The sequence below is a fragment of the Ursus arctos genome, unplaced genomic scaffold (genome assembly GCF_023065955.2).
Source record: "Ursus arctos isolate Adak ecotype North America unplaced genomic scaffold, UrsArc2.0 scaffold_3, whole genome shotgun sequence".
In the NCBI taxonomy this organism is placed as follows: domain Eukaryota; kingdom Metazoa; phylum Chordata; class Mammalia; order Carnivora; family Ursidae; genus Ursus; species Ursus arctos.
The window spans coordinates 7,624,024-7,646,956 of record NW_026622985.1 but is presented as its reverse complement, the minus strand read 5'-3'; the positions used below and the strand labels follow the sequence as shown (position 1 = coordinate 7,646,956).

General features: G+C 52.8%; 1 protein-coding gene across 1 annotated transcript; it reads left to right on the top strand.

Moving 5' to 3' along the window:
- Window positions 1-957: 957 nt before the first annotated feature.
- Window positions 958-22,683, top strand: CUNH7orf57 (chromosome unknown C7orf57 homolog). The gene is made up of 8 exons (XM_057304335.1): window positions 958-1,000; window positions 1,374-1,534; window positions 5,494-5,679; window positions 7,375-7,483; window positions 10,267-10,423; window positions 12,942-13,039; window positions 14,468-14,685; window positions 22,511-22,683. Exons 2-8 carry the CDS (start codon window positions 1,480-1,482, stop codon window positions 22,681-22,683), a joined length of 996 nt encoding a protein of 331 aa, XP_057160318.1. The 5' UTR covers window positions 958-1,000; window positions 1,374-1,479.
- Window positions 22,684-22,933: the final 250 nt, after the last annotated feature.

The window sequence follows — 22,933 nt, the reverse complement described above, 5'->3', positions numbered from 1 at the left end:
GTGACCTATACAAAAGGAAGCCCCTGTTATTCTTGGTGACAGCCTAAGGGCCTCTACACACAGTGGGACAAACATGTGACATTGCAACCCGAAATATTCCTCAGGGTCTATCTGAGAGCCGGGTAAACCGCAGAGTCAGGGTTCCTTCCGGTCACAAGAGCTACGTTCTTGCCACCCGGTCCCAGCCCCCGCACCTGTGCAGATCCCCAATCCAGGCAGGCCGGAAGTCCGCCGTGAAATCAGGTGTTCCCCAGAAACATGGCCAAACGCTTTAAAAAAGTGTCTCTCCATCTGCAAACACAGAAACACTCCTGAAAACATTCGGTAGGAGGAAGGACGTTTACATCACCATTTCACTACTGTTACACAGTTGGCAGACACGGCTCTTGGCTGCTTTACCTCCTCTTTTTATTTATTTATTTTTAAGTTGATTTAATTTTAAAGTTTTTTTTTTTCAGTAATCTCGACACCCAGCGTGGGGCTCAAACTCACCACCCCACATCAAGAGTCTCATGCTCTTCCAACTGAGTCAGGAGCCCCTATTCGTCCTCTTTTTTAAAAAAATGGATTAAATAAACGGGAGATTGACAAGCAAATCTGTCTAGTTTGTTGTGCTTTGCGGAAACTCCCAGCGGTGGAGCACCTGGGGGAGCAGGAGGCCGGCCCCGCCCCGCCAACAGCGCGGCCCCGCCCCCGACCACAGCTCCCCGCCCCCCCGCTCCGGCCGGGCCCCGGCTCCGCCCCTGCCACCCCGGGCGGTTGACTGGAGCCCGCGCTCCGCCCCTGACCCTGATTGGTCGGCCGCGTCACCGCAGGCTTTCCCGATTGGCTACGGGCGCTCCCGCCGCGCCTGCCGGTTGGCCACCCGGCCGTTGCCCGGACGACGCAGGTTGTTAGGGTTCCGCATCTTCTGGTGCTGGGTGGGCTTGGCCCCCAGCCGCCGCGGGTAGAGTCTTCTCAGGTGGTGCGGGCCTCACTCACGGAGACCCTCGACAGGCCGGTGAGCGGGGCAGGGGGGTCAGGGGTCCGGGGCGGGGGGGGGGGAGGGGGGCCATCTGTCACCCCGGACCTGGAGAGCACCCGGCCCCCCGCGCGAGTCCCGCCGCCACGCGAAAACCTGCTGCCCAGCTGTGAACCAGCATGGACGTGCCCCTGCTGTGTATCTGGCGTGGATGTGCTCCTGCTGTATACCAGTGTGCATGCCCCCCTGCTGTATACCCACGATCATCTGCTGTCCCCTGTTGTGAATCCGCGTGAACGTGCCCCTTCTGTGTACTCGCTTGCATATGCCCCTGCTGCATGGCTGTGCTTCTGTATACCCACGTGGTCGTGCACACCCTTCCTGAATGATGAGACGCCTGCATACCTGGCAGGTGGAGGTGGGCCGAGAGAGGAGGCCGTCAGAAGTGGCCTCGGCAGCTCAGCCCCGGCGGCGTTCCCTACTCACCCGAGAACACCCGGTCCAGCGTGGCCCCCGGCATGAGGAACACAAGCAAGGAGCTGCACGGCGCAGCGAGCCGCTACGCTCCCTGCGGTGAGTGACACACGGATGGAGTCCCCGTTTGCTCTGAGTCCAGCGTCCTGGTTCTGCGCGCCTGGGGCAGGGGTGAAACTAACGCGGGATGCCCTCAAAGAAAGCAGCTCCTGGGCCCCAGGGTCAAAGCAGCTTAAAGGGAAATAGGAAAAGAAAAGGAAAACAAACAAACCAACCCAGCTAGTCTTCTTCATGTTCAACAAAAGAAAACCAGGCTTTGTGTCTCTGCTGTTGGAGGATATAGGATCTCTGAAATTGTCTTGTAATAGTTTGACCCTAGGTAAGCCTCAGCTGTTTTCCTGAATGTAAGCACTTCCTTTTTCAGCTGCATCCCAGAGCATTTCACGACCTATCTGCTGCTGGTAATTTGTGCACCCACCAAGTTAACCATGTCTCCGGATTTAAGTGGCTGGACACGGAGAACAAGAATTGGGTGGAGGGTCCTGTGGCGGTGGGGCTTCTCCCTGGGCAGGGTTGGCACAGGGCAGAAGGGAGGGAAGGAGAGCTGGATGCTCTGGTCTGTGTGTGCCTCTTGTCTTGATTCCTCCCCTCGTTGTGAACGTGGGAAGAAAGTCTAGAGAAGGGGGTCTCAGGTGCTCCCCCGGGAGCCGCCGGGTGGGAGCTGGCGGGCACCTGCTGCGCTCACATCCGCTCAGATGTGTAACAGAGCCTGGCCTTCGTCTTCCTAAATGAGCTTGTGATCTAGTCCAGAGCTCTGTCACTGCCATTGGTGACACCGTGGCTGTGCTTGGAACTGGGTGTGTGGTGGGCGGGGGTGCGGTGGCTGACCGGGTCCCCTTCTCCGCCATGGGCTCTCAGCCTGTATGTGATTTCTCCCAGCCTTAGTGGCCTCCCCTGTCTACACGACACCAGTGAACACTGCCAAGGGCCAGGCACTTTTGTACACTGACGTTTAACCTCAGAACAGCCTGACGTGGTATCATTAAGCCCGGTTTATAGACGTGGAAAGGAAAGCACAGAGGTTTAGGAAGCTGCCCGAGGTCACACATCTCACAGGGCCTCTTCTGCCCAGGCTCTGCAAGGCTGCAGCAGCCCAAAGGCAGGAGCATGGCCCAGGCTTGGGGGGCTCCAGGTTAAGTGGGCATAAAACACTGCCTTGTGACTAGAGATCCGACAGCCCCAAAGTCCCTCTCAGCCTGTCTCCTTATTAATAACATCAGGTGCTTATGCAGGTGAGGAGGCAGGGAAGCGACATCAAGAAATGGTGAGGGGCCCCTGGGTGGCCTGGCCGGTTAAGCCTCCAACTGCTGGTTTCCTCTTGGGTCCTGATCTCTGGGTCCTGGGATCGAGTCCTACGCCTGCTGCTGGGCTCATCAGGATGTCTGCTTGACATTCTCTCTCTCTCTCCCTCTGCCCGCCCCTCCATCCCCAATGTGCTCACACACTCTCTCTCTCTGTCAAATAAATAAATAAATCTTTAAAAAAATCTACATGATACCCAGCACTGCTGGTAAAAATGAAACAAACAAAAAGAAATCTACATAATAGTAATTGATCACAGAAGTACTGATAGTAATTGCTATACACGTACTAATAATTTCTAAGTGAGAGAAGCTGCAAGACGGTTCTCATTCCTTTCACCCTGTGTGTGTGTGTGTGTGTGTGTGTGTGTGTGCGTGTGAGCTCCTCTGCACACAGTTATAAATGCCTGGAGTGCTTCCAGTGCCTGCCCGAAGCTTCCAGTAATGAGAACTGGAAGATACAGTGTTCTCTGTGGATTAATTAGTAATCAAAACACAGAGGAAAAATAAAGCAAGAAGTGCATGCCTTCCCTCTAAGACGGAAAATATTTGAGCTGAATGTGATGAGAGTAGGAAGCTGCTTAGCTCTTCCGCCTAATGCTTAAATTACCTCTGAGCTTCTGTCCCATTCTTAAACCTTTCCTAGTGCTGTTTTTTTCATTCTCAAAAGTATAATGTTGATTCAGCTAATTGCTGTCCTTTAGATATTCAAATATTTTGTTATGTTAAATATCATTCATTTTTATGCAGTGAACCCAGCTTTAGCTGGAAGTAGAAACTGGATGGATGTGTACGCTTTTACCTTTAGAGGACAATTGTTCCTGAGATCCTTGTGTGTTAACATAAGTTAATTTTTTAAAAGATTTTATTTATTTATTTGTTTGAGTAAGAGAGTGAGCAAGGGGAGGGGCAGAGAGAGAGAGAATCTCAAGCAGACTCTGAGCTGAGTGCAGAGCCCAGTGTGGGGCTCGATCCCAGGACCCTGAAATCAGGACCTGAGCTGAAACCAGGAGTCAGACGATTAACTGACTGAGCCACCCAGGTGCCCTCTACGTAAATTAACTTATTCAGTACAGTTTTCTTGTGCTCCCGCCGTATTAGAGTTCTCCAGAGCAACAGAACTAACAGTGCATCTATCTGTCTATCATCTATCTATCTATCTATCTATCTATCTATCATCTATCATCTATCATGTATGTATCATCCATCTATTGAAAGGTTTATTCTAAGGAACTGGCTCGCACAGTTGTGTGGCTGGAGACCCAGAGAAGAGCTGATGTTACATCTCAAGTCCAAGGGCCATCTGGAGGCAGAAATATCCCCCCGGGGACCTCAGTCTTTTTCTCTTAAGAAAAATATCTTCAACTGATTAGATGAGGCCCACCCACATGATGGAGGGTGATCTGCTTTAATCAGAGTCTACTGATGTAAATGTTAATCTCACCTAACAATATCTTCAGAGAAGTCCGCGTGTCCCTGATCTCTTCCTTCCATGGGATCATAGTGGACACTGATAACTGCAGGGCTGGGGTTCTGCATCCACCTCTCGCTCCCAGCAGGGGCAGGTGTCACAAAGTGGCCTGCAGGGCTGTCATGGATGCCCTCAGCTCCTGTGCCCACTTAGGGGCCCCATGACTCTGCTGATGCCACGTTCACCACATTGCCCATGGTCCCTCTGTCTGTGGGGCACAGAGCAAGGAGGGCGAGGAAAGACAGACAACAGCCTGCCTTCCTCTCCCCTCCTTCATCATTCCGTGTTGCCCCTCCTGCTTATGGGCCCTGCCCACAGAAGCAGAACCCCCTCCATCTGCGCTCATCATACTCCAGCTCTGCGGGACCCACTTGACATTCCCTGAGCCAGACTCAGCCACGTCCCACACCTGTGGCCCGCGGTGGTTTTCCATCACGCCTGGCTGCCCGGTCGAGGTCCTGGCCTCCTTCCGTCTCTTTGCACTTGGGTCCCACTGTGGCTTTAAGCACAGACCGCAGGAGCAGAGGGGTGGGCCGATGGAGGTGTGGGGGCGTCACGTAGGGAGGTCCCCAGATGAGGCTTCCCTGACAGCCCCGGCCTGCCTCTTCCTGCTCCTGTCAGATGTGGGCCGTGCTCCCCAAGGCTGCTGCTTCTGTGGTAGACTGTGTCTCAGCGTCGTCCACGTGCTGAGTTCAGCGGGTCTGGGCCAGCCTCGGTCACATGCACCCCACATAGCCTGCGATGCTGTGAAGGATTTGGGATTTTTCAGGAATGTGTATCCCCGATATATCCAGAAATGCAGGTTACTCCCAGTTCCCTGGAGGAGAGAGAGCACAGGACACACACACACACACACACACGGGGATTTGGACTCCTTGGAGGAGGCCCTGATGCCGCCGCTTTGGAGCACAGGTGCAGGCTCGGGCAGGGGAACGGCAGGGCCTCGTAGAAGGAGCTCCTCCTTTTGGTGGGCCCAGCGGCTGGCGTGCTCATGGGCTCAGGGGACTGAAGTCTACAAGCTCATTGCAGGTGTTCCAAAGGGGATAGAGGTTTCTTCCATGCTAAGGTCCTGTGGTGATGTCTCCCATACAAATGTCCTGTGGTGACTGCCTCTCTTGTGCTGATGTCCTGTGGAGGCTGAGATGCTCTCCCTGGCACGGCTCTGTTGTAGGCAAGCCAACCTGAAGTCTGTGTAATAAGTTGGCCCTTGGCCTCCTCCTCTCTAGACTGGTATTACCACCTTCCCGTGAAGCGGTCCGACAAGCCCGTGGACGTCCCACCGGCCTCCCAGATCCCGGGCCTCAGTGATCCGAGGGAGCCTCCCAACGGGCACATGCCCGGGCCACGGAGGTACTGGGTAAAAGAAACAGACTCGGAGTACGTGAAGCTCGCGAAGCAAGGCGGCCGGCCCGGTAAGCACCCAACGCCCACCCCAGTGTCTCCGCGGTGTGGGCCGGGGGGGTTGGGTGGTTTTGTCCTCATGCTTGCATGTGAAAATGCCTGTAGCATCTATGAGTTCTGCCCAAGGCCTGTGGACGTCGAGGGTCACGACACAGCCTGGGGTGTGTGTGGCCCGCAGGTTGTCTACTTTTTACGGCAAAGACCGAAAAGACCGAAATCGCACACCGTGGCAGGGTCCCCTGCCCCCGTCCCCGTGCTCCAGGCGCAGGGGGTCTCCGGAAGCCGTCCACCTCCCCAGAGAGTCCCTGCCTGCCCTTCTGTGGCCTCGCTGGGGCAACCAGTTCACAAGCTGTTAGAGCGCGGGGTCCTGTGGTTTATGCGCATGGCTCTTGTCCCGCGTATTCGCGTGGCTTTGACACCGAGGCCACAGATGGGTTTCAGTGGCGATGCTGATGAGTGGCCACTTTGGCCCGTGGTTCCAGCGAGAACGTGCTCCCTGCTTGTGCTCATGCGGCTCGCCCATGAGCGCAGGGTCAGGCCTGTGGTAAGGGTTGCTGAGAGCCGCCACTTTCCTGTCCTGTTGCCTGGCTGCCATACTTCCCCAGGACGTTGTCACTGGCGGTGGGAAACAGCACCACAACCCCCGGGCTTGGCTGTTCAAGAGCCCAGAACACACCGTCCCGTTCATCCAAGTCAGGCCCAGGACAGGACCTGCAGTGCTCCTCCACCCTCCTCCCCGCTCCCAGCCTCGGGTTAAGAGAAAGTTCCCGGGAGGACGGGCAAATTCTGGATGGGTTCTGCAAGTTAGATGAGAGGGTGTCATCAGCGCTGACTGCCCGGTGTGGATTCGGGCACTGTGATTACGTTAACACCTGTCTTCCGGAACCTTCTGCCCAAGTCCATGGGGGCAAAGCGGCCTCAGGTCTGCGAGAGGCTTCCAAACTGGCCCCAAACAGCAGTGACAGTGACGATACTGATGAAGGGGGGGAGAAGGGAGGAAGAAATGTAGCAGATGTGAGTCTCTGGGGAAGCTGGGGAAGGAGCATGGGGGCGTTTCCTGCTATTCTTGCAACTTTTCTCTTAGTCTGAAATATTTCAAAATCAAAAGTGAAATAAAATGTTGAACATTTCCTGCGGATGGTAAGAATTCAGTGTCTGCTGGCTCGTGATCAGGCAGAGCCAGACATTCCCGACTCCCTGCCCACGGACACCCTGGGGGGTACGGAAGTCACAGAGCAGGCAGGTGGCCTGGGAGCTGGGTGGGGCTCAGAGAAGGAGCCTCGTGCTCTGTCCCTCTCGGCGGGCTCCAAGACGGGGGCCCTGATTACCATCTCCCCTCACCCACGTCCCCTGGGAACTGGAGGAGCAGCTTGTCCCCAGAATGGCAGCGGATGTATGGGGGTTGTTGAGGGGGCCGCCAGCAAGCAGCCTCCCGGAGACCGGAGGACTTTTGTCCCCACAGACGTCACCCTGGAATGGTGGACGTCGGCTTGCACGGATGCCATCTCAGTAGCAGGGCAAGCTCTGGGCGCGGGGGAGCACGAAGGTTGCCCCTCCCAAACACCACGCAGGACCTGCCCATCCCAGCCTGTGCACCGGGGGGCGGGGCCCAGAGCTGACCCTAGGAGAAGTCCCAGTCCCCGCTTTATGGTAAGCTGCCTGCTACCGGTGCTGTGTGCTCACCCCGGCGTCTTTTTGGCTTTGAGATCTGTTGAAGCACTTGGTCCCCGGGACCAGGAAAGGCTCCCCCGTGGCCTACTCCTTGCCGGACTGGTACACCCACCACAGCAAGCCGCCCACGGCCGAGCAGAGACAGTGAGTATCGCGAGGCCGCCTCGCTCGTCTTTACAGGGAGATGGGTAGCTCACGCTGCGTTTAAATTTTTTTAAAAAAGATTTTATTCATTTATTTGAGAGGGAGAGCAAGAGAGAGAGAGAGCAGAGAGGGAGAGGGACCCCGAGATCATGACCTGAGCTGAAGGCAGACGCCCCCAGGCGCCCCTCACTCTACATTTTAAATCTGCAGATCTTGGTTGGGGATGCTGAGACTGGTACCACAGCCAGCAGTGGGTCAGGGGTGCAGCAAAAGGGATCCCAGCACAGGGGTCCCAGGGCTGGGCCTCTGGGGCTGCTTAGGGGACACGGCTTCAAGCTTTGTCCAGTGTTTCCAAGGCCGGTGGCCGCATAGGCCTCCTAGAAACCAGCAGCCGGCAAAGCGTTCCTCGCCCTGAAGGGCGCAGGGGCCCCGCGAAACCAGAAATGCAATTCCAGAAATCCCAAGTTCCTATGGTGATTACAGAGCTGTGGGGAGCCACCGTCCCCCAGAATGTCTGCAGCGCCTATGAAATTCCTGTGTTTGGGCATGCGCACTGTAGCCTCCACACCCCCTCTCTCGGACTGGGGAGCAATGGGAAAAAACCACTTCCAGTGGCTTCCGGGTGGGGCTTGGGATGCAGGAGCAGTAATTTGTGTCTGAGCTGTCACCCCTGGTCCCTGGAAGGCTCTGCCTGTGGTCACATGTAGATTTGTCCTGGGGGTTCCTGTCCCCTTGTAATTTAAAGCTTACACTCGGCCAACACAGCTGACCTCTGATTTGAGCAAAGCAGAGAGGAGAGAGAAGGGGGTGGGAGAGAGCTTGCAAGCCCCAGGGGGAGCTTCCAGAGACCCCAGTGCCACATAGGACCGGCGGGGCTGGGTTTCTGCTCTCTCTATCCATCCCGTGGCCTGTCCCTTACCGGGACACGAGGCCAAGGGGTGCCCAGCCGTCATGTGGCTGCGTGAACACTGAGCTTCCTTGAGGCCTCTGCAGAGCCCAGGAGACGGCTGCTCCAGCCGGGCCCGAGTCCGTGGACAGGGCGTTCTGGGAAGGTCAGTAGACACGTCCCCCTCCCTTCCTCCTGACCACGTGGACTACCCCTCCCACTGTGTCCCTGGCTGTCCCCGTCCCAGGTGGGGAAGCAGGGAGCACGGCTGCCCCTCTCATCCGGCATGTCCCTGTCAATCTTCCAGGCCTCCTGGTGGCGTTCAGAGGGCGTGGGGGTAGGAGGTATCGAGAGAAAGGTTGGGAGCCCAGGAGCTGCAGTGGAAATTGTCCCTTCCATCGTGAGTTCCAGCCCTTCCTTCCGGTCTCTGGGGTCTCTGGGGCTTTTTCCTGCCCACAGAGAGCCCTAAACATAGGAGGGCTGGCTCCGCCGCCCCCACAGTGAAGCAGGTGGAGCCTCCCCTGTGGGCTTCTCTTCCTGGGCATTGGGGTCACATCCCTAGCCTGCATTCCCAGCCTCTGACCTCTGCTCCTGGCCTCTCCTCCACCTTTCTCAGGGGCCTCCAGCCTGCCTCCTTCCTCCCTCCATGTCAGGGGCAGTGGGAGCCCCTTTTCTCTCTGTAGGATCCCTTCGGCATCCCTCCATTCCCCTGCTCGGAGCAGGCCAGACTTGGTCAGGCGATGCATCCTGGAGGGCTGACCTTCCCCTCCCTCCCCTCCCTTCCTACCTCCCCCCTCCCCTCCCCTCCCCTCCCCCTCTCCCTCCTCCCAGCTGCTGGCCCGTCCATGCCCCTCAGTGCTGCCAGGATAAAGTCCCAGCCCTTAGCCTTTAGCCCTTGGGCAGTGTGGGGAGTGGAGACATAGGAGAATGCAGGCAGGTGCACATCCCTCCACCCGCCCCCCAACCCCTGCTCCAGGCCTGAGTGTTTTCCAGTGGAGACAGGAAACCAGGCTGGAAGTTGAAGTACCACATTAAAAATGACCATCAGGGGCACCTGGGTGGCTCAGTCAGTTGAGCGGCTGACTTAGTTTCAGCTCAGGTCATGATCTCGGGCTCATGGGATCGAGCCCTGTATCAGGCTCTGCACTTAGTGCACAGTCTGCTTCGGATTCTCTCCCTCCCTCTCCCTCTGACCCTCCCCCTGCTCACATGCTCCCCACCCCCCATCTCTCTCTCTCTCTAAATATAAATAAATAAAATTGTTAAAAAAATGACCATCAGATAGAAAACAGAAAAAGGGTATTATTGTTATTAAATGACCATGTGAAATGGTAAATGTTGAGGGGGATCTAGATATTTTAAGAGGACAAAGTAGTAGGTGATATCATAACAGAAATAGTTTATAATTCATCTGCTTCAATAATTCATGATTTAATGTACTCTCATTTTACTGAGAATGACACCCTGTGATTTCTGACTTGGCCTCCTGATTCTGGGACGCAGGCCCCAGGACACATTAGTTGTTCATTCTGTGGAGGGAGGAGGGATGGTCTGCAAGAGCTGGTGTGGGAGGAGGGAAAGGGGTGGTGTTTACTATGTGAAAGCAGGGAGAGGGAGGAGGGAGGGAAGGAGGGAGAGGAATAGGAAGGATGGAGGAGAGAGGGGGAGGGAGGGGAGGACCTCAGAGGGAAGGGAAAAGAAGAGGGTGGGAGGAAGGAGAGGAATAGGAAGGATGGAGGAGGGAGCGGAAGGGAGGAGGGAGGGGAAGAGGGAGAGTGGAAGGAATAGGGAGGAGGGAGGGGAGGAAGAAGGATGAAGGAGGGAAGAGGAGGGAGAGAGGAGAAGGGGGAGGGGAGGAAGGGGCATTGGGTTGGATCTCTCCCACCTGCCTCTGCAGGGTCCCTGCCATCTCCATGCCTGATTACATGGTTTACGAAGAGTTCAACCCTGATCAGACCAATGGTAACTATGAGTCCAGAAGAGGGCCTTTCGACTTTGACGTGAAAACAGTTTGGCAAAGGGAGGCAGAGGAACGCGAAAAGGAGAAGAAAAAGGTGATGGGGGCCGGTCTGTGTCACTGTGCTTGCCATTCCCTGAATAAGCTGACACTGGGTCTCTTGTCCCTGCAACACTGCCATGGCTCTGTGTTTTTATTGTTTAAAAAGATTTATTTATTTTAGAGAGAGAGTACACGTGTGGGAGGGGAGGGGCAGAGAGAGTCTCAGGCCGACTCCCCGCTGAGCAGGGAGCCCTACACAGGCTGGGTCCCAGGACCCTGAGATCAGGACCTGAGCCGATACCAAGAGTCGGCCGCCGAACCCACTGAGCTCCCCAGGCGCCCCGGTTCTGTATTTTAAATTTGAATCTACTGAAAGGCAAAAGGCCATGATAATATTACTTCTTTCTTTTTATGAGTACTGACTCTATGAGGTAAGATTACCTTGTACTAAGTGAGTTTTAACTAGTTAATGCTTACCTAGGGCAGCCTCGGCCTGCCCCTTCTCATTCAGCACGTATAGGAAGGACATCTTATATTTACCCATTATTCAGTCTCTAAATGTGTCTACTGTATTTAAGTACTTAAGTGAAGATTTCCCTGGAATACTCTGTATTGATAATAAGGGAAGAGAAGATGATGCTTTTCTCTGTACAAACCTCTAGGGGGGTATTGGACCACCAAGGAGCAGCTGGCTTCAAAAGGAGAGGCTTGTTTGGGGATTTTTATTTTATCTTATTTTTAAAGATTGTATTTATTTCAGATAGAGAGCAAGTGAGAAAGCACGAGCAGGGGGAGGCGCAGAGGGAAGAGGGGCAGAGGGAGAGGGACAAGCAGACTCCCCACTGGGCAGGGAGCCTGATGCTGGACTCGATCCCAGGACCCTGGGATCATGACCCGAGCGGAAGGCAGACGCTTCACCGACTGAGCCCCCCAGGCGCCCTGGGGATTCATCCTCTAAAAGAGCAACTAGGAACTCGAGGGCCATCTCTAGTTCGTGGCCGTGTGGGACGGGATGTCTCGATTCGAAGGCCTTCCAGTCCCCAGGCTGGAGCCCCACTGTCCGGGGCTGAGCATTGCCCACCGAGCCTCCAGCACGGGGTCTTTGTTCTTGGGACACAGGGAGGGAAACCGTGGGTTTCCTGGGCTGAACCATCTGTGCCTGACTCCCAGGCTTGGCTCCTCGGTGTCCTGCTTTGAGGAGAAACGCTGGTTTTGGGGATGCTGCAGTTGGACAGCAGGGAGAAAGTCAGGGTCTGCCACGGGCTGTCTGGTCCTCCTCAGAACAGCCCCAACCTCCAGCCGTGGCTCTGGCCGTGGCGCCTCTGCGCGCTCAATGCAACGGACTGTTTTTAGGACCAGGTCCGTGTCTTGGTGATACGTAAGTGCCGACCACGCTGTCGAGCGACAAAGGGGGTGTTTGGGGGTAGCACAGCCACAGTACACATCTAGGGGCCCTGTGAAATGCTGATGCTGTACCAGCCCCCAAGCCCGTGGGCTCTCCGAGCCACGGACCGAAGCTGTGTGCCGCTGAACCCGGGGCAGGGAGCGAGGCCGGGCCGGCCGTCGTGCTTCAGGAGGCCGTGGCCGACAGGTTGTGGTTTAAGACACCACCACGGCGGATGGTTGAGTTCCAGGAGCGAAGTGTGGATGCCAGCCAGGAGGTGTGGGCACCCCGTTGGGGGGCTCGGATAGGCCGGATGTATCTTCATCACCCGCTTCTGTACCCAGCGAATTGCACAAAACCAGGGGGAGTTCTTGTGTTATTTTCTTCTCGTGTCCCACGGGACCTTTGGCACAACCGGAGTGTGAACCTGAACGTGGCTGGACGCGTGCACAATATTAAGCTAGGATTTGACATGTGTCCATCCCTAGCCTCTCCTGAGGGCCTGGCTATCCTGCCCCGTGTCCCCCAGGACCCCCATGACTGGGCCTCAGGGAGCAGAGCTGGGACATAGAGCTTCCCCAGCTCTGGTCCTTCACTCAGCACATGGCAGACACGGGACCATATTTAGGGCAAAACGTTCCCCGTGGATGACAAACATTGTGGGGTCACACTCGCCTCCGGGGTGACTGGGCTGGAGCGGGTCTCCCTTTCTGAAAGACCACCTTCTCCCCCTGTAAATGCCTGCAGTACCTCCGTGGGCTCTGTGTGCTTGCTCGGTTTTTTGCTTTTTGTTTTTTTTCTTCTGTTTTCCTGTAGCATTTTCCCCGTTTTGTTTCGCTGTAACTGAGATGCAGGAAATCCGCATTCTTACTGAGCACTGATCTGCGGGTGTCGACAAGTGCGTAGCCACCAGAGCCACGAAGGCACAGAGCTATTCCATCGCCCCCAAAGTTCCGAGCCCCTTCGTGGCGAGGCCGAGCTGCTGCCGGGGCATCGTGGGTCATGTCTGGGGCGTGACTGTGGCATGGGATGCTTGCTGAGCTGCGTTTTCCTATGGTTTTGGCCTAGAGTCATGACCCCGCCCCAGGGTCGTCCTGTCCCACGTGTCCTGTCCCTTGTCTGGGACTGTCCTCCTTCAGCGTCTGAGCTTCTGTCCCTCAACCATGGTTCTGTGTGCTTCCTCGCACAGGTGAGGCTCCCAGCCATTAACTCAAAGTACCTGAGCAAAGTGGGGACCCCGCTCGGCCCCAAAGACCCTGCAGGAGGCAGACTCTCCTTTCCTCCCATGTAAGTACATGGGTAGTGCCCATGCATCTGGGGCGGGCTTAGCTTTGGGCTTTTTGGTACTCCGTCTGGGGGACAAAGGGACAGTAATGACGACAAGGTGCTGGGCTGATGGCAGCCTAAGGATGCCCACTTCCCTTGAACACGTTTTGGTGATGCGACTTTGATGGCACACCCTCGTGGCCCAGCCTCCTCCCCTGGTGTCTATTGTGTCCCCGTGGGGCACAGCTGTCCTCCCTCCGTGTCTGTGCCGTGCGGGCGCCAAACTTCTCCAACCAGCTGCTCTGCCCCCATGAGCCTGTGTCCTGCGCAGGACACCCCCGTGGGGACCCTGTCCTCGCCAAGACTTGTTATTTATTTATTTATTTATTTATTTATTTATTTATTTATTTACTTATTAGAGAGAGAGAGAGCACAAGCATGGGGAGGGGCAGAGGGAGAAGCAGACTCCCCACTGAGCAGGGAGCTCGATGTGGGGCTTGATCCCAGGACCCTGAGATCATGACCTGAGCCGAAGGCAGACCCTTAACCCAGTCGCCCCAGATAATCTTTTTTTTTAAATTTATTTATTTAAATTCATTTTTTAAAATTTTATTTATTGAGTCATCTCTACACCCCACTCTGTGCCCCAGTTCGTGGGGCTCGAACTCACGACCCCAAGATCAAGAGTCATGTGCTCCACCAACTGAGCCAGCCGGGCGCCCCCGCAACAGATAATCTTTAATGTCAAGGAAGAGCTAATCAAGAAAGTGACCATTTGGTAAAGAAATGGTAGAATCCAAGCAACCGATTACCACCCAGGGAAGGGCGGTGTTTTGTGAAGACGGCGTCCCCGAGAAATGCAGCATTATCCTCTAATTGGCGGTCATGAGCAAAGGTTTTAGAAACAACTAAGCAACTCCCGGGGAGCAAGGGGCAGTGCCCGGCTGGCTCCGTGGGAAGAGCGTGTGACTCTTGATCTTGGGGTCGTGAGTTCGCACCCCACGTTGGGTGTAGAGATGACTTCAATAAATAAATAAATAAAATGAAGTTTAAAAAAATGGAGAGAGGGCGCCTGGGGGGCTCAGTCGGTTAAGCGTCTGCTTCGGCTCAGGTCAGGATCCCAGCGTCCTGGGATCAAGTCCCGCATCAGGCTTCCTGCTCGGCTGGGAGCCTGCTTCTCCCTCTCCCTCTGCTCCCCCTCCTTGTGCTCTCTCGCTCGTGCTCTCTCTCTCTCAAATAAGAAAATAAAATCTTTAAAAAAATTTTTTTAATAAAAAATTTTTTTAAATGGAGAGAGGGACATTGAGATTGAAAGAGAGAAAAATATCTCCCTTATGGTTTAAGGGACAATAACGCCTCTCAATTATTATCAGCACACCCGCTGAGACCTGGTCTGGACTATCATTAACCTTTGTACTGTGGTTTGACGTTCATTTCTCTCTTTTTGAGGCCTGGTCAAAAAGCCAGTTCACCCACAAACTTTTCCAAACTTATCAGCAATGGGTATAAGGATGAGTGGCTACAGCAGCGAGCTGACTCAGAGAAGAGGACCCCGCAGACCTCCAGGGCGGCCCCCCCATCTCCGTCCACACAAGAGCCCGAAGAGAGCCAGGATGCAGGGTCGGACCCAGACCCGGAGATGCCTGGGGGCTCCGAGGACGGTCAAGGTGAGGTGCACCCCGCAAACCGTGTTTGCTGAGGCTTCTGTTCTTGGCGATTTCTTGTCTCATTTGGGTTTCCCACGGAGTCATCTACAACCCATGGAAAACCCTACAGAAGTATGGTGCCCACAGCGACCCAGAAGGATCATATCTGCTTCCCTCTCCTCTTTCTTCCTGTGAATAGCGACAGTCATGATCTCCGTGGCTTTACGTTTTCCTTTAACTGTCAAAATCTCTGATACTCCATCGGATATACCAAGCAAGTAAGACACCAAGTCATACCAAGTGTACGGGAGCCTCGCCCCTACGATGCGAGAACCCCTGTTTCCCTGGCTGGCCCCCTCTGGGCAGCTTCATAAAAAGCACTCGGTTCTGTAAGCAGAACTCGCACTTCAAACTTGAAATTATTCTGTCCTCCACATGCCATGCATTTGTCAGCAAGGTCTCTGCCTGCCTTGCCCGTCCAGCCCTTACCCTGGTGGTCGCCGCCCCCGAACGACCCCAGCGACGGCGGTGGTGTCCATGTCCTGCTCAGCGCCCGCCCCACGCTGACCCTGCTGCTCTGTCAATGACGTGTCCTGTCTCCATGGTCATGACAGATGCGTGACGAGTTCACGCTCCCTGTCGCTAAGAGGTGCGCCTGTGAACATTTCCACGCTGCTTGTGTTCTGTGGCTGCTTGTTTTAAGCGATACAGCCTTTCAGTCATTTTAAGTAATTATTAGAAGTATTATTCGCTTAGTGCCGACTCCGCTTTGTTCAATTGAACAGCTCGTGTGCTTGTTCTTTATTACAGATGCTTCTCCTCCAAGTGAGTATTTCTAGAGGCACTCTCCGCTTCCAAATATGGAAAGTGTCTCACACACACGCATCGATGGACATAGTCAAGTACGAAGCCGACGCCACTGGGCAGCCCGAGACGTCCTTCCCCAAACTGCATGTATTCTAACCACAAGCCGGAGCCAGCTGTGCTTTTAAAAATTAGAGTCTGGGGGCATCTGGGGGGCTCAGTCGGTTCAGTGTCCGACTCTTGGTTTCAGTTCAGGTCATGATCTCAGGTTCGTGAGATCGATCCCCGCATCCGGCTCCCTGCTCAGCGGGGAGTCTGCTTCTCCCTCTCCCTCTGCAGCTCCCCCTGCTCATGCTTGCTCTCTCGCTCTCTCTCTCAAATAAATAAATGAAACCTTTAAAACAAATTAGAGTCTTAGAAATACAATTTGGAGGTAGCAAGAGAAGGACCACGCACCTCAGTACAGGATTACTTTATTCTCTAATTACGCGTATTACCCAAGGTAAGACGTACGCTGGGTTAGTTCAGAGACGCGCACCTTATTATGCACCGTGAGAGATGCGGGTTTCAGGAATGGAGCAGGAATGACAGCACCATGGAGGGAGGGGATCTCCAGCCCAGCACCTCACGTGCCACGGGCGCAGACGCTCCCCGCCCCCAACACTGCAGGAAGCTTAGCATGATATTTCTGCACTGCCTTAAGCAGGTGGAATTTACTTTACCATCAATGAAATGTATGACCTAATCAAGGAGTTATCATTTGACATTAGTGTAAGTTTATAAACTTCCTATCAGGAAAGGAATCATTGCATGTGTTATGTAATTCATGTGTTTAAGTTAGTGAAACTTGGGGCGCCTGGGTGGCTCTGTCGGTCGAGGGGCCGATTCTTGGTTTTGGCTCTGCTCGTGATCTCAGGGTTGTGAGATGGAGCCCTGCCGTGCGGTCCGTGCTCAGCGCGGAGTCTGCTTGAGATTTGCCCTCTCCCTCTGCGCCTCCTGCTCCTGCAGCTCTCTCTCTAAAATAAAGAAATCTTTGAAAATAAATAAATAAGTGAAGCCATCTTGACCTGAGAGGAACAGAAAGGCTGGGAAGCAGCAGAGCCCCTGTAACGGAGCAGGATCTGCACGGGGCTGGGTGCACCTGCTTCCATGCTCTGGGTAGCTGAGGGGTCCCCACGGAAGCTCCCAGCTCCCAGCCTCACTGGAATTTCCCAGAGGCCTTGTGCTCTTCCCTTCTGTTTCCTGTTCCTTCTCCTGCCCGCCTTGGCTTTTAACGTGATCTGCAAGGACAGCCAACCCAGAGCTTGCCTTTTCCATCTGGCTGGAAAGAGCTCGCGCTGACAGCCTGGTGCTGCCCCTTTCTCAGCCGGTCTTCTTATGGATCCTTGTTTCCCTCCTTGAGACACAGGATTGCTTTTTTCTTTTTTCTTTTTTTCCCTTACTGCAACTTTTGCTGCCGATCTCGGTGTTTTTGGCATGCCAGAAAGCTGGCCCGTAGCCACTGGCCCAGATTTCTAGTTTGCAAGAGCCAACACTGATGACGGTGCCCAGGACTCGGTGTGGAGACAGGAGCCATGCGGTGACCTCTGGGGCTGCGGAGGCGCAGGGACCCTGAGACCCCGTCCCCTCCCCTTCCCGCTCAGCACACTGATGTCCCTGTCAAGGGGGCTTCCAGCATGCGCAGGCACAGCCCAGAGTTTGGCCTGGGCCCCTGCCGTTCTAGCTGTGCACAGGTATTGATGGAGGGTCCCCAGGTATGAAACGGGCGGGCAGGTAGGACCGTGCGTTACATTTTTATGTAGACTTCAGGAGTAGTCCTGAAAAATAAGGATAGAAATATGCGCTCTTTGTTCCTTAAAATTAATAGGTAAAAGTTCTTGATTTGTAAAAAAATGTCGTCTTTATGTCTCTTTCACCATCAACCCATCTCTTCCCTTGGCATTACAGGAGGAACCCCATCTCCATCAGCATCCACGCCAGGAGAGCTCAACTAAACCCCCCGCTAATATGCACCTAGGATCACTTTCTGATGGCTGAATAGGATCGGACGACACGACGGCTATACTTATGGGGCTCCTGCTCTATTTTATGAACATAGATTCTTATGCGATAATTTATCTTAGAGCCAATTTGACATCACTGTTGCATAGATGGTACAAGTGTTGGGCGTTGCTTCGTGTATCTCTCTGGGACGTGAAGCACCGAGCCTCGCTGGTCTGGGATGTCCCAGTGTCTTGGAACCATCCACTTCCTCCCCATCCCACCATCATCTGATGTGCGAGTCTCCGTTCGTGGCATTTCGATTACGATCAACTATTTAGACTCTACCGAGAAACTCAACATCTTTTCCTTTATTTGGTTCTATAATCTTTGTAGAAATAATTTTTTCTGTTTCAAAAAAATTTAACTCCAGAATATTGTGTCATAGTTTATACTAAGAAAAAGATTGATTTATTATGCCTTAAGGTTGTAAGCATTTAATGTAAAAGCATGGTAGCATTTGCCGGTTTAAAATGTTTGCTAATATTTTTTGCATAAACTGAAATTCATAATATTACACATTTATTATTTTGTATCATTTAGGTAAAACTATGCTTAATTTTAACATTTAATTTAGTAGTCTTAACAAAAATTTTTAAATAATCAGACTGAATTTTCTTATTTTATAAATTTTGCTACGTTTGTAACTAATTAGCATGACAATGTAGTTTTATATTTTGTACATTTATTTCATGAATAAAATAATTTTTGCTAGGAGATTTTCAGAAAGCCAAATAAGGTCTCAAGTATTTTTTTTAAAAGATTGATTGATTGATTTGAGAGAGAAAGAGGGAGAGAGAGGGAGCATGAGCAGAGGGAGGGACAGAGGAAGAGAGAATCTCAAGCAGACTCCCCACTGAGCACAGAGTCCAACGTGGGGCTCAATCTCACGACCCTGAGATCATGAACTGAGCAGAAACCAAGAGTCAACACTTGATGGTCTGAGCCACCCAGGTGCCCCAATGTCTCGGTATTTTAACATCTCTCCCAGAATAAACTTATCATGTACCTGCTCACTGAAAGTCAAAGTTTCCAGAACTGTGGTTCTTTAAATGAGATACTTAGCTGAGCATCTGGACTGTGTGAGCCACCAGCAAGTGTGAGTGCGAGACAGATGGATGTCTGGTTGTATCGAGTGAAAAGACTGTATAGTCAACCCTTGAACAACCTGGACTTGAACCGTGCGGGTCCCCTGATAGGTGGGTATTTTACAGGACAACACTCTAAGTGTGTTCTCTTTTCCCGATGATTTTCTTACTCTTATTTTCTCTTCTCGAGCTTTCTTTATTGTAAGAACACAGTATATGATCCATAGAACATACAAAATATGTGCTCATTGATTGTTTGTATTATTGGTAAGGATTCCAGTCAACAGCAGGCTGTTAGTGGCTAAGCCAAGAACAGAAGACAAACGCCAGAAATAGACCCACACAAATATGCTCAACTAACTTATCTCAAGGGAGCAAAGGAAAATTCACTGGAGGAAGGAGGGTCTTCCTGGAGCCACTAGACATCTTACAGGCAAAAAGCACAAAAAGCCAGAAACCAACTTCACCCAACCATCCCACCTAAAAATGGATCATGAACTTAGATGCAGGACGTAACACCAAAAAACTTTAAAGAAAAGCGTAGGGGAAATCCTCAGGATCTAGGGCAGGGCAAATAATTCTTAGGTTTGACAACAAAAGCGTGAATCTACAAAAGAGAAAATTGATCAATTGATATCAAGATCAGAAAGAATTTTTCCCAGTGAAAGTTCATATGAAGGGGACAAAACAAAAGAAAACGAAACGAGCTACAGACTGGGAGAAAATATTTGCCATATTAGCAAACGGTCTACCCAACAAAGAACTTGCATCTAGAATAGGCAAAGTACTCTCAAATCTCAACGAGAATCACCAAACAACAACAAACCCCCCAAACGATCCAATTAAAAAATGAGGAAAAGACGCAGACAAATTCTGCCCCCCAAGAGGCTTTACAGATGTCTTAAGCACATCCGAAGGTGCTCAACACCATTAGCCACCAGGGAAGTGCAAATTAAAACCACCACGAGAGATCAGTGCGCAATGATCCGAACGGCTAAAATTAAAAAAATAATTATAACATCAAGTACTGGTGAGGTTGTGCAGAAACTGGATTTCTCATCCATCGCTCACCAGAATGCAAAGTATTACAGCCCCCGCAGGGAACAATTTGGCAGTTTCTTGTAAGACTAAATGTGTAATTACCCTACTACCTAGCGAGTGCATTCTTGGTATTTTTCCCAGAGAAATGAAAACGTATGTTCACACAAGAGCCTGTACCTGAAATTTCATAGCAGCTTTATTCTTAATAGCTTATAAGTGGAAACAGCTTGGCTGTCTCTCAGCGGTGAATGGTTTTAAACAAACCGGAGCGCCCGCATCATGGCACAATGCTTGGCAACAAAGGACCTGCTGCTTTTAAAAATAAAACTACTGGTTATTTTATTAGCAAAATGGCTTTATTCAAGACTAGAAGAGAAATGCGATCTGAGACAATCCAGGTTCAGGCAAAACCAGAGGTGAATCCCTAAAACAAAGGAGAGGTCCACTCTTACAGAGGAAGGCAGAATTTGAGAGGGTTGGCATAATAAGAAGTCCATTGGAATAAACTGGGAACTCAAAATATACTGGCTTCTCATTGGCTGAGCTGGGACAGTTTCTCATTGGCTGAGCTGGGACAGTTTCTCATTGGCTGAGCTGGGACAGTTTCTCATTGGCTGAGCTGGGACAGTTTCTCATTGGCTGAGCTGGGACTGCCTCTCATTGGCCAAGCTGGGACAGTTTCTCTTTGGCTGAGCTGCGACAGTTTCTCACTGGCTGGGTTATGCCTGCCTCTCATTGGCTGGTCTGTTGCGGGGGTAAAGAGGGGTCCCTCGTGTAATCTCCTTCTTCCTACTGGGGCAGCAAAGTAGTAGCTAAAGTAGTATCCAGGTGCAAGGTGCCTCTCTTCCCATTGGGTGGGCAATTGATAACAAATGGTAGTGTGTGAGAGCTCCCCCTGTTGGCCGTCCCACTCCATTCTGAATGAAATTTCCTTTCATTCATTTTCACAGAACCAACTACTTATTATACACACACACACACACACACACACACACGCACAATATGTGGACAACTCTCCAGGGAATTCTTCTGAGTAGAAAAAGCCAGTTCGGAAAGGCTAAAGACGATTTGTTTCCATGTATATAGCTTTTTTTCTTTTTTCTTTTTTTTAATGACACATTTTAGAAATTGAGAGGATGCTAGGGTTTAGGGGATGACGAGTAGGGGTGGGTATAGGGCATCATAGGGGTTCTTTTGATAACGGATGGCTCAGTATCTTGACTGTGGCGATGTCACACATGTGACAAAGTTGTATAAAACTAAACCCAACAGGAAAACGAGCATAAGAAAAACAGGTAATCTGAAGAGCATTGGTAGGTTGTGTTAATGTCATACCCTGGGTGTAAACCCCAACTCTAGTTCTTTTTTTTTTTTTTTTAAGATTTTATTTATTTATTTGAGAGAGAGGAGAGAGCGAGCGAGCACAAGTAGGGGGAGGACCAGAGCAAGAGGGTCAAGCAGACGCCCTGCTGAGCAGGGAGTCAGCTGTGGGGCTCGATCCCAGGACCCTGGGATCACACCTTGAGCCGAAGGCAGACGCTTAACCGACTGAGCCACCCAGGCGCCCTCGGTACCCTAGTTCTGCAAAATGCTCCCATTGGGGGAAACAAGACATCCTTCTGCATTACTCCTTACAACTTTATTGTAGTCATTTGAGCTGCTGTAACAAAAATATTACAGACTAGGTGACCTAATACACAGTAGAAATTTAATGGGGGCAGCATTCCCATCTGATAGACCTAGACTGAGCTCAGGTGGGCCCCATCTGGTAACTTGCAAGAAAGCCAGGAGCTGGCATGCGGCATGGCCCCAACACCGGTGTGATTTTCCACGCGGGAAAGGGCACTAAGGGCTGAGCGCCAGTTAAGAAAGGAACTCTCATGATTCCTAGGTGGAGAGTGGAAGAACAGCTGTGTGGGGTAAGGGTTCAGAGCAAAAGCAGTCAGGTGGGAGGGTGTGTGGAACACTGAGAGCATGCAGAGCTGTGTGACAGCAGAGGGGCAGGCGACAGCGTGGGCACACGGTTACTGTCTGCATCTGGGGTCCCAGGCTGGAGAGTTCCCAGAGGTCCTGGCTTTCCTGCTGAGAAGGCCCCTTTCGGAGACAACTGTATCTGGCAGCAGCACCTGAACAGGTAAGGTCCCAGAGGGCAGGAACGAGCTGCTGACATCCAGGGCCACTTAGACACGTTCTGCTGGGGGCGTCTGAGAATACTGTGCGTGACAGAGAGGTGCGTGTCTGCAGATGCTCTCCTTCTCCGTTCTTCCTCATTGACAATAGAAATGCCGGCTGTGCCCCATGACCGTCTTTCACGGCCTGCTGGCTGTCTGAAAATCACTGTTCTCCGCTCTTGGAGGTTTCTGCCCACTGTCTGAGTGCTCTAGAATGCAGGGGAGCCCTGAGATGGGAAGGGAGGGGTGGCTGGCACTCGGACTTGGGGTGTGGGGCCAAGCAGTGAAGAAGCCTCAGCTAACAGCTCTCCAAGCCTCTCAGCTCCTTCTGGGAGAATTCGAATAGTGTGAAATTAGTCCTTGGTCCCAGTGACCCGGAGAGGAGTGGGCGTCCCTTATTCTTCAGGGGCCTCTGTGGCGTGACTTGCTTGTGTGTAAGGCCACTCAGAGCACTTGTGTGCAGAAGTCCCAGGCCCTTGGGACTGGCCTGGCCTTGGTGAGGCCTCGCCTGTGTGTCCTTGGCCTCTCCTCGGGGAGCAGCAGCGCCTGGAGGGTGGCCGACTGGTGGGCGGGGCTTTCAGGTGTGGTTTAGAAATGGCCCCAGTTTCCTTTCCAGTCTGTCCCATTCACGAGGTGTTACCTTGACAAATATGTCTTCGGTATTCGATTTGCCCTTTCATGGGTGCCTCTTGGAAATGGAAGCTAAAGTCCTTAGTCTGCCCGAGGTCATCGGGCCCCTGGTGGGCATTGCTCCAGAGATGCTCAAGCGCCGAGCTTCCGGGTGCGGGATGGCTGTCCAGGGCACCTGCCCGGCTGCTCGGGTCAGCCCGCAGTGTTGGCTGCTGCCAGGCCCTGCAGTCTCAGCTGGCGACTGACTGAATGAGTCATTTCCCTGCCTGAGCCAGCATCTCCTGGTTTTCCCCAGTTACTAGCGCGAGCTCCGGGTACCCAGAGGGTCCCAGAAAAAAAACACCCCGGATAAGGGGCTGGAGAGATCAAGGGACCGCGGCAGACATGGCCCAGCCCCCTTTCCCTTACATCAGCCCTCCCGCCCTTCCCAGGGCTGCTTCCGCCTGTTAGCTCTCTCCCGCGGCTCTGGAGCTGGGGGTGGGCTACTCCGGACCG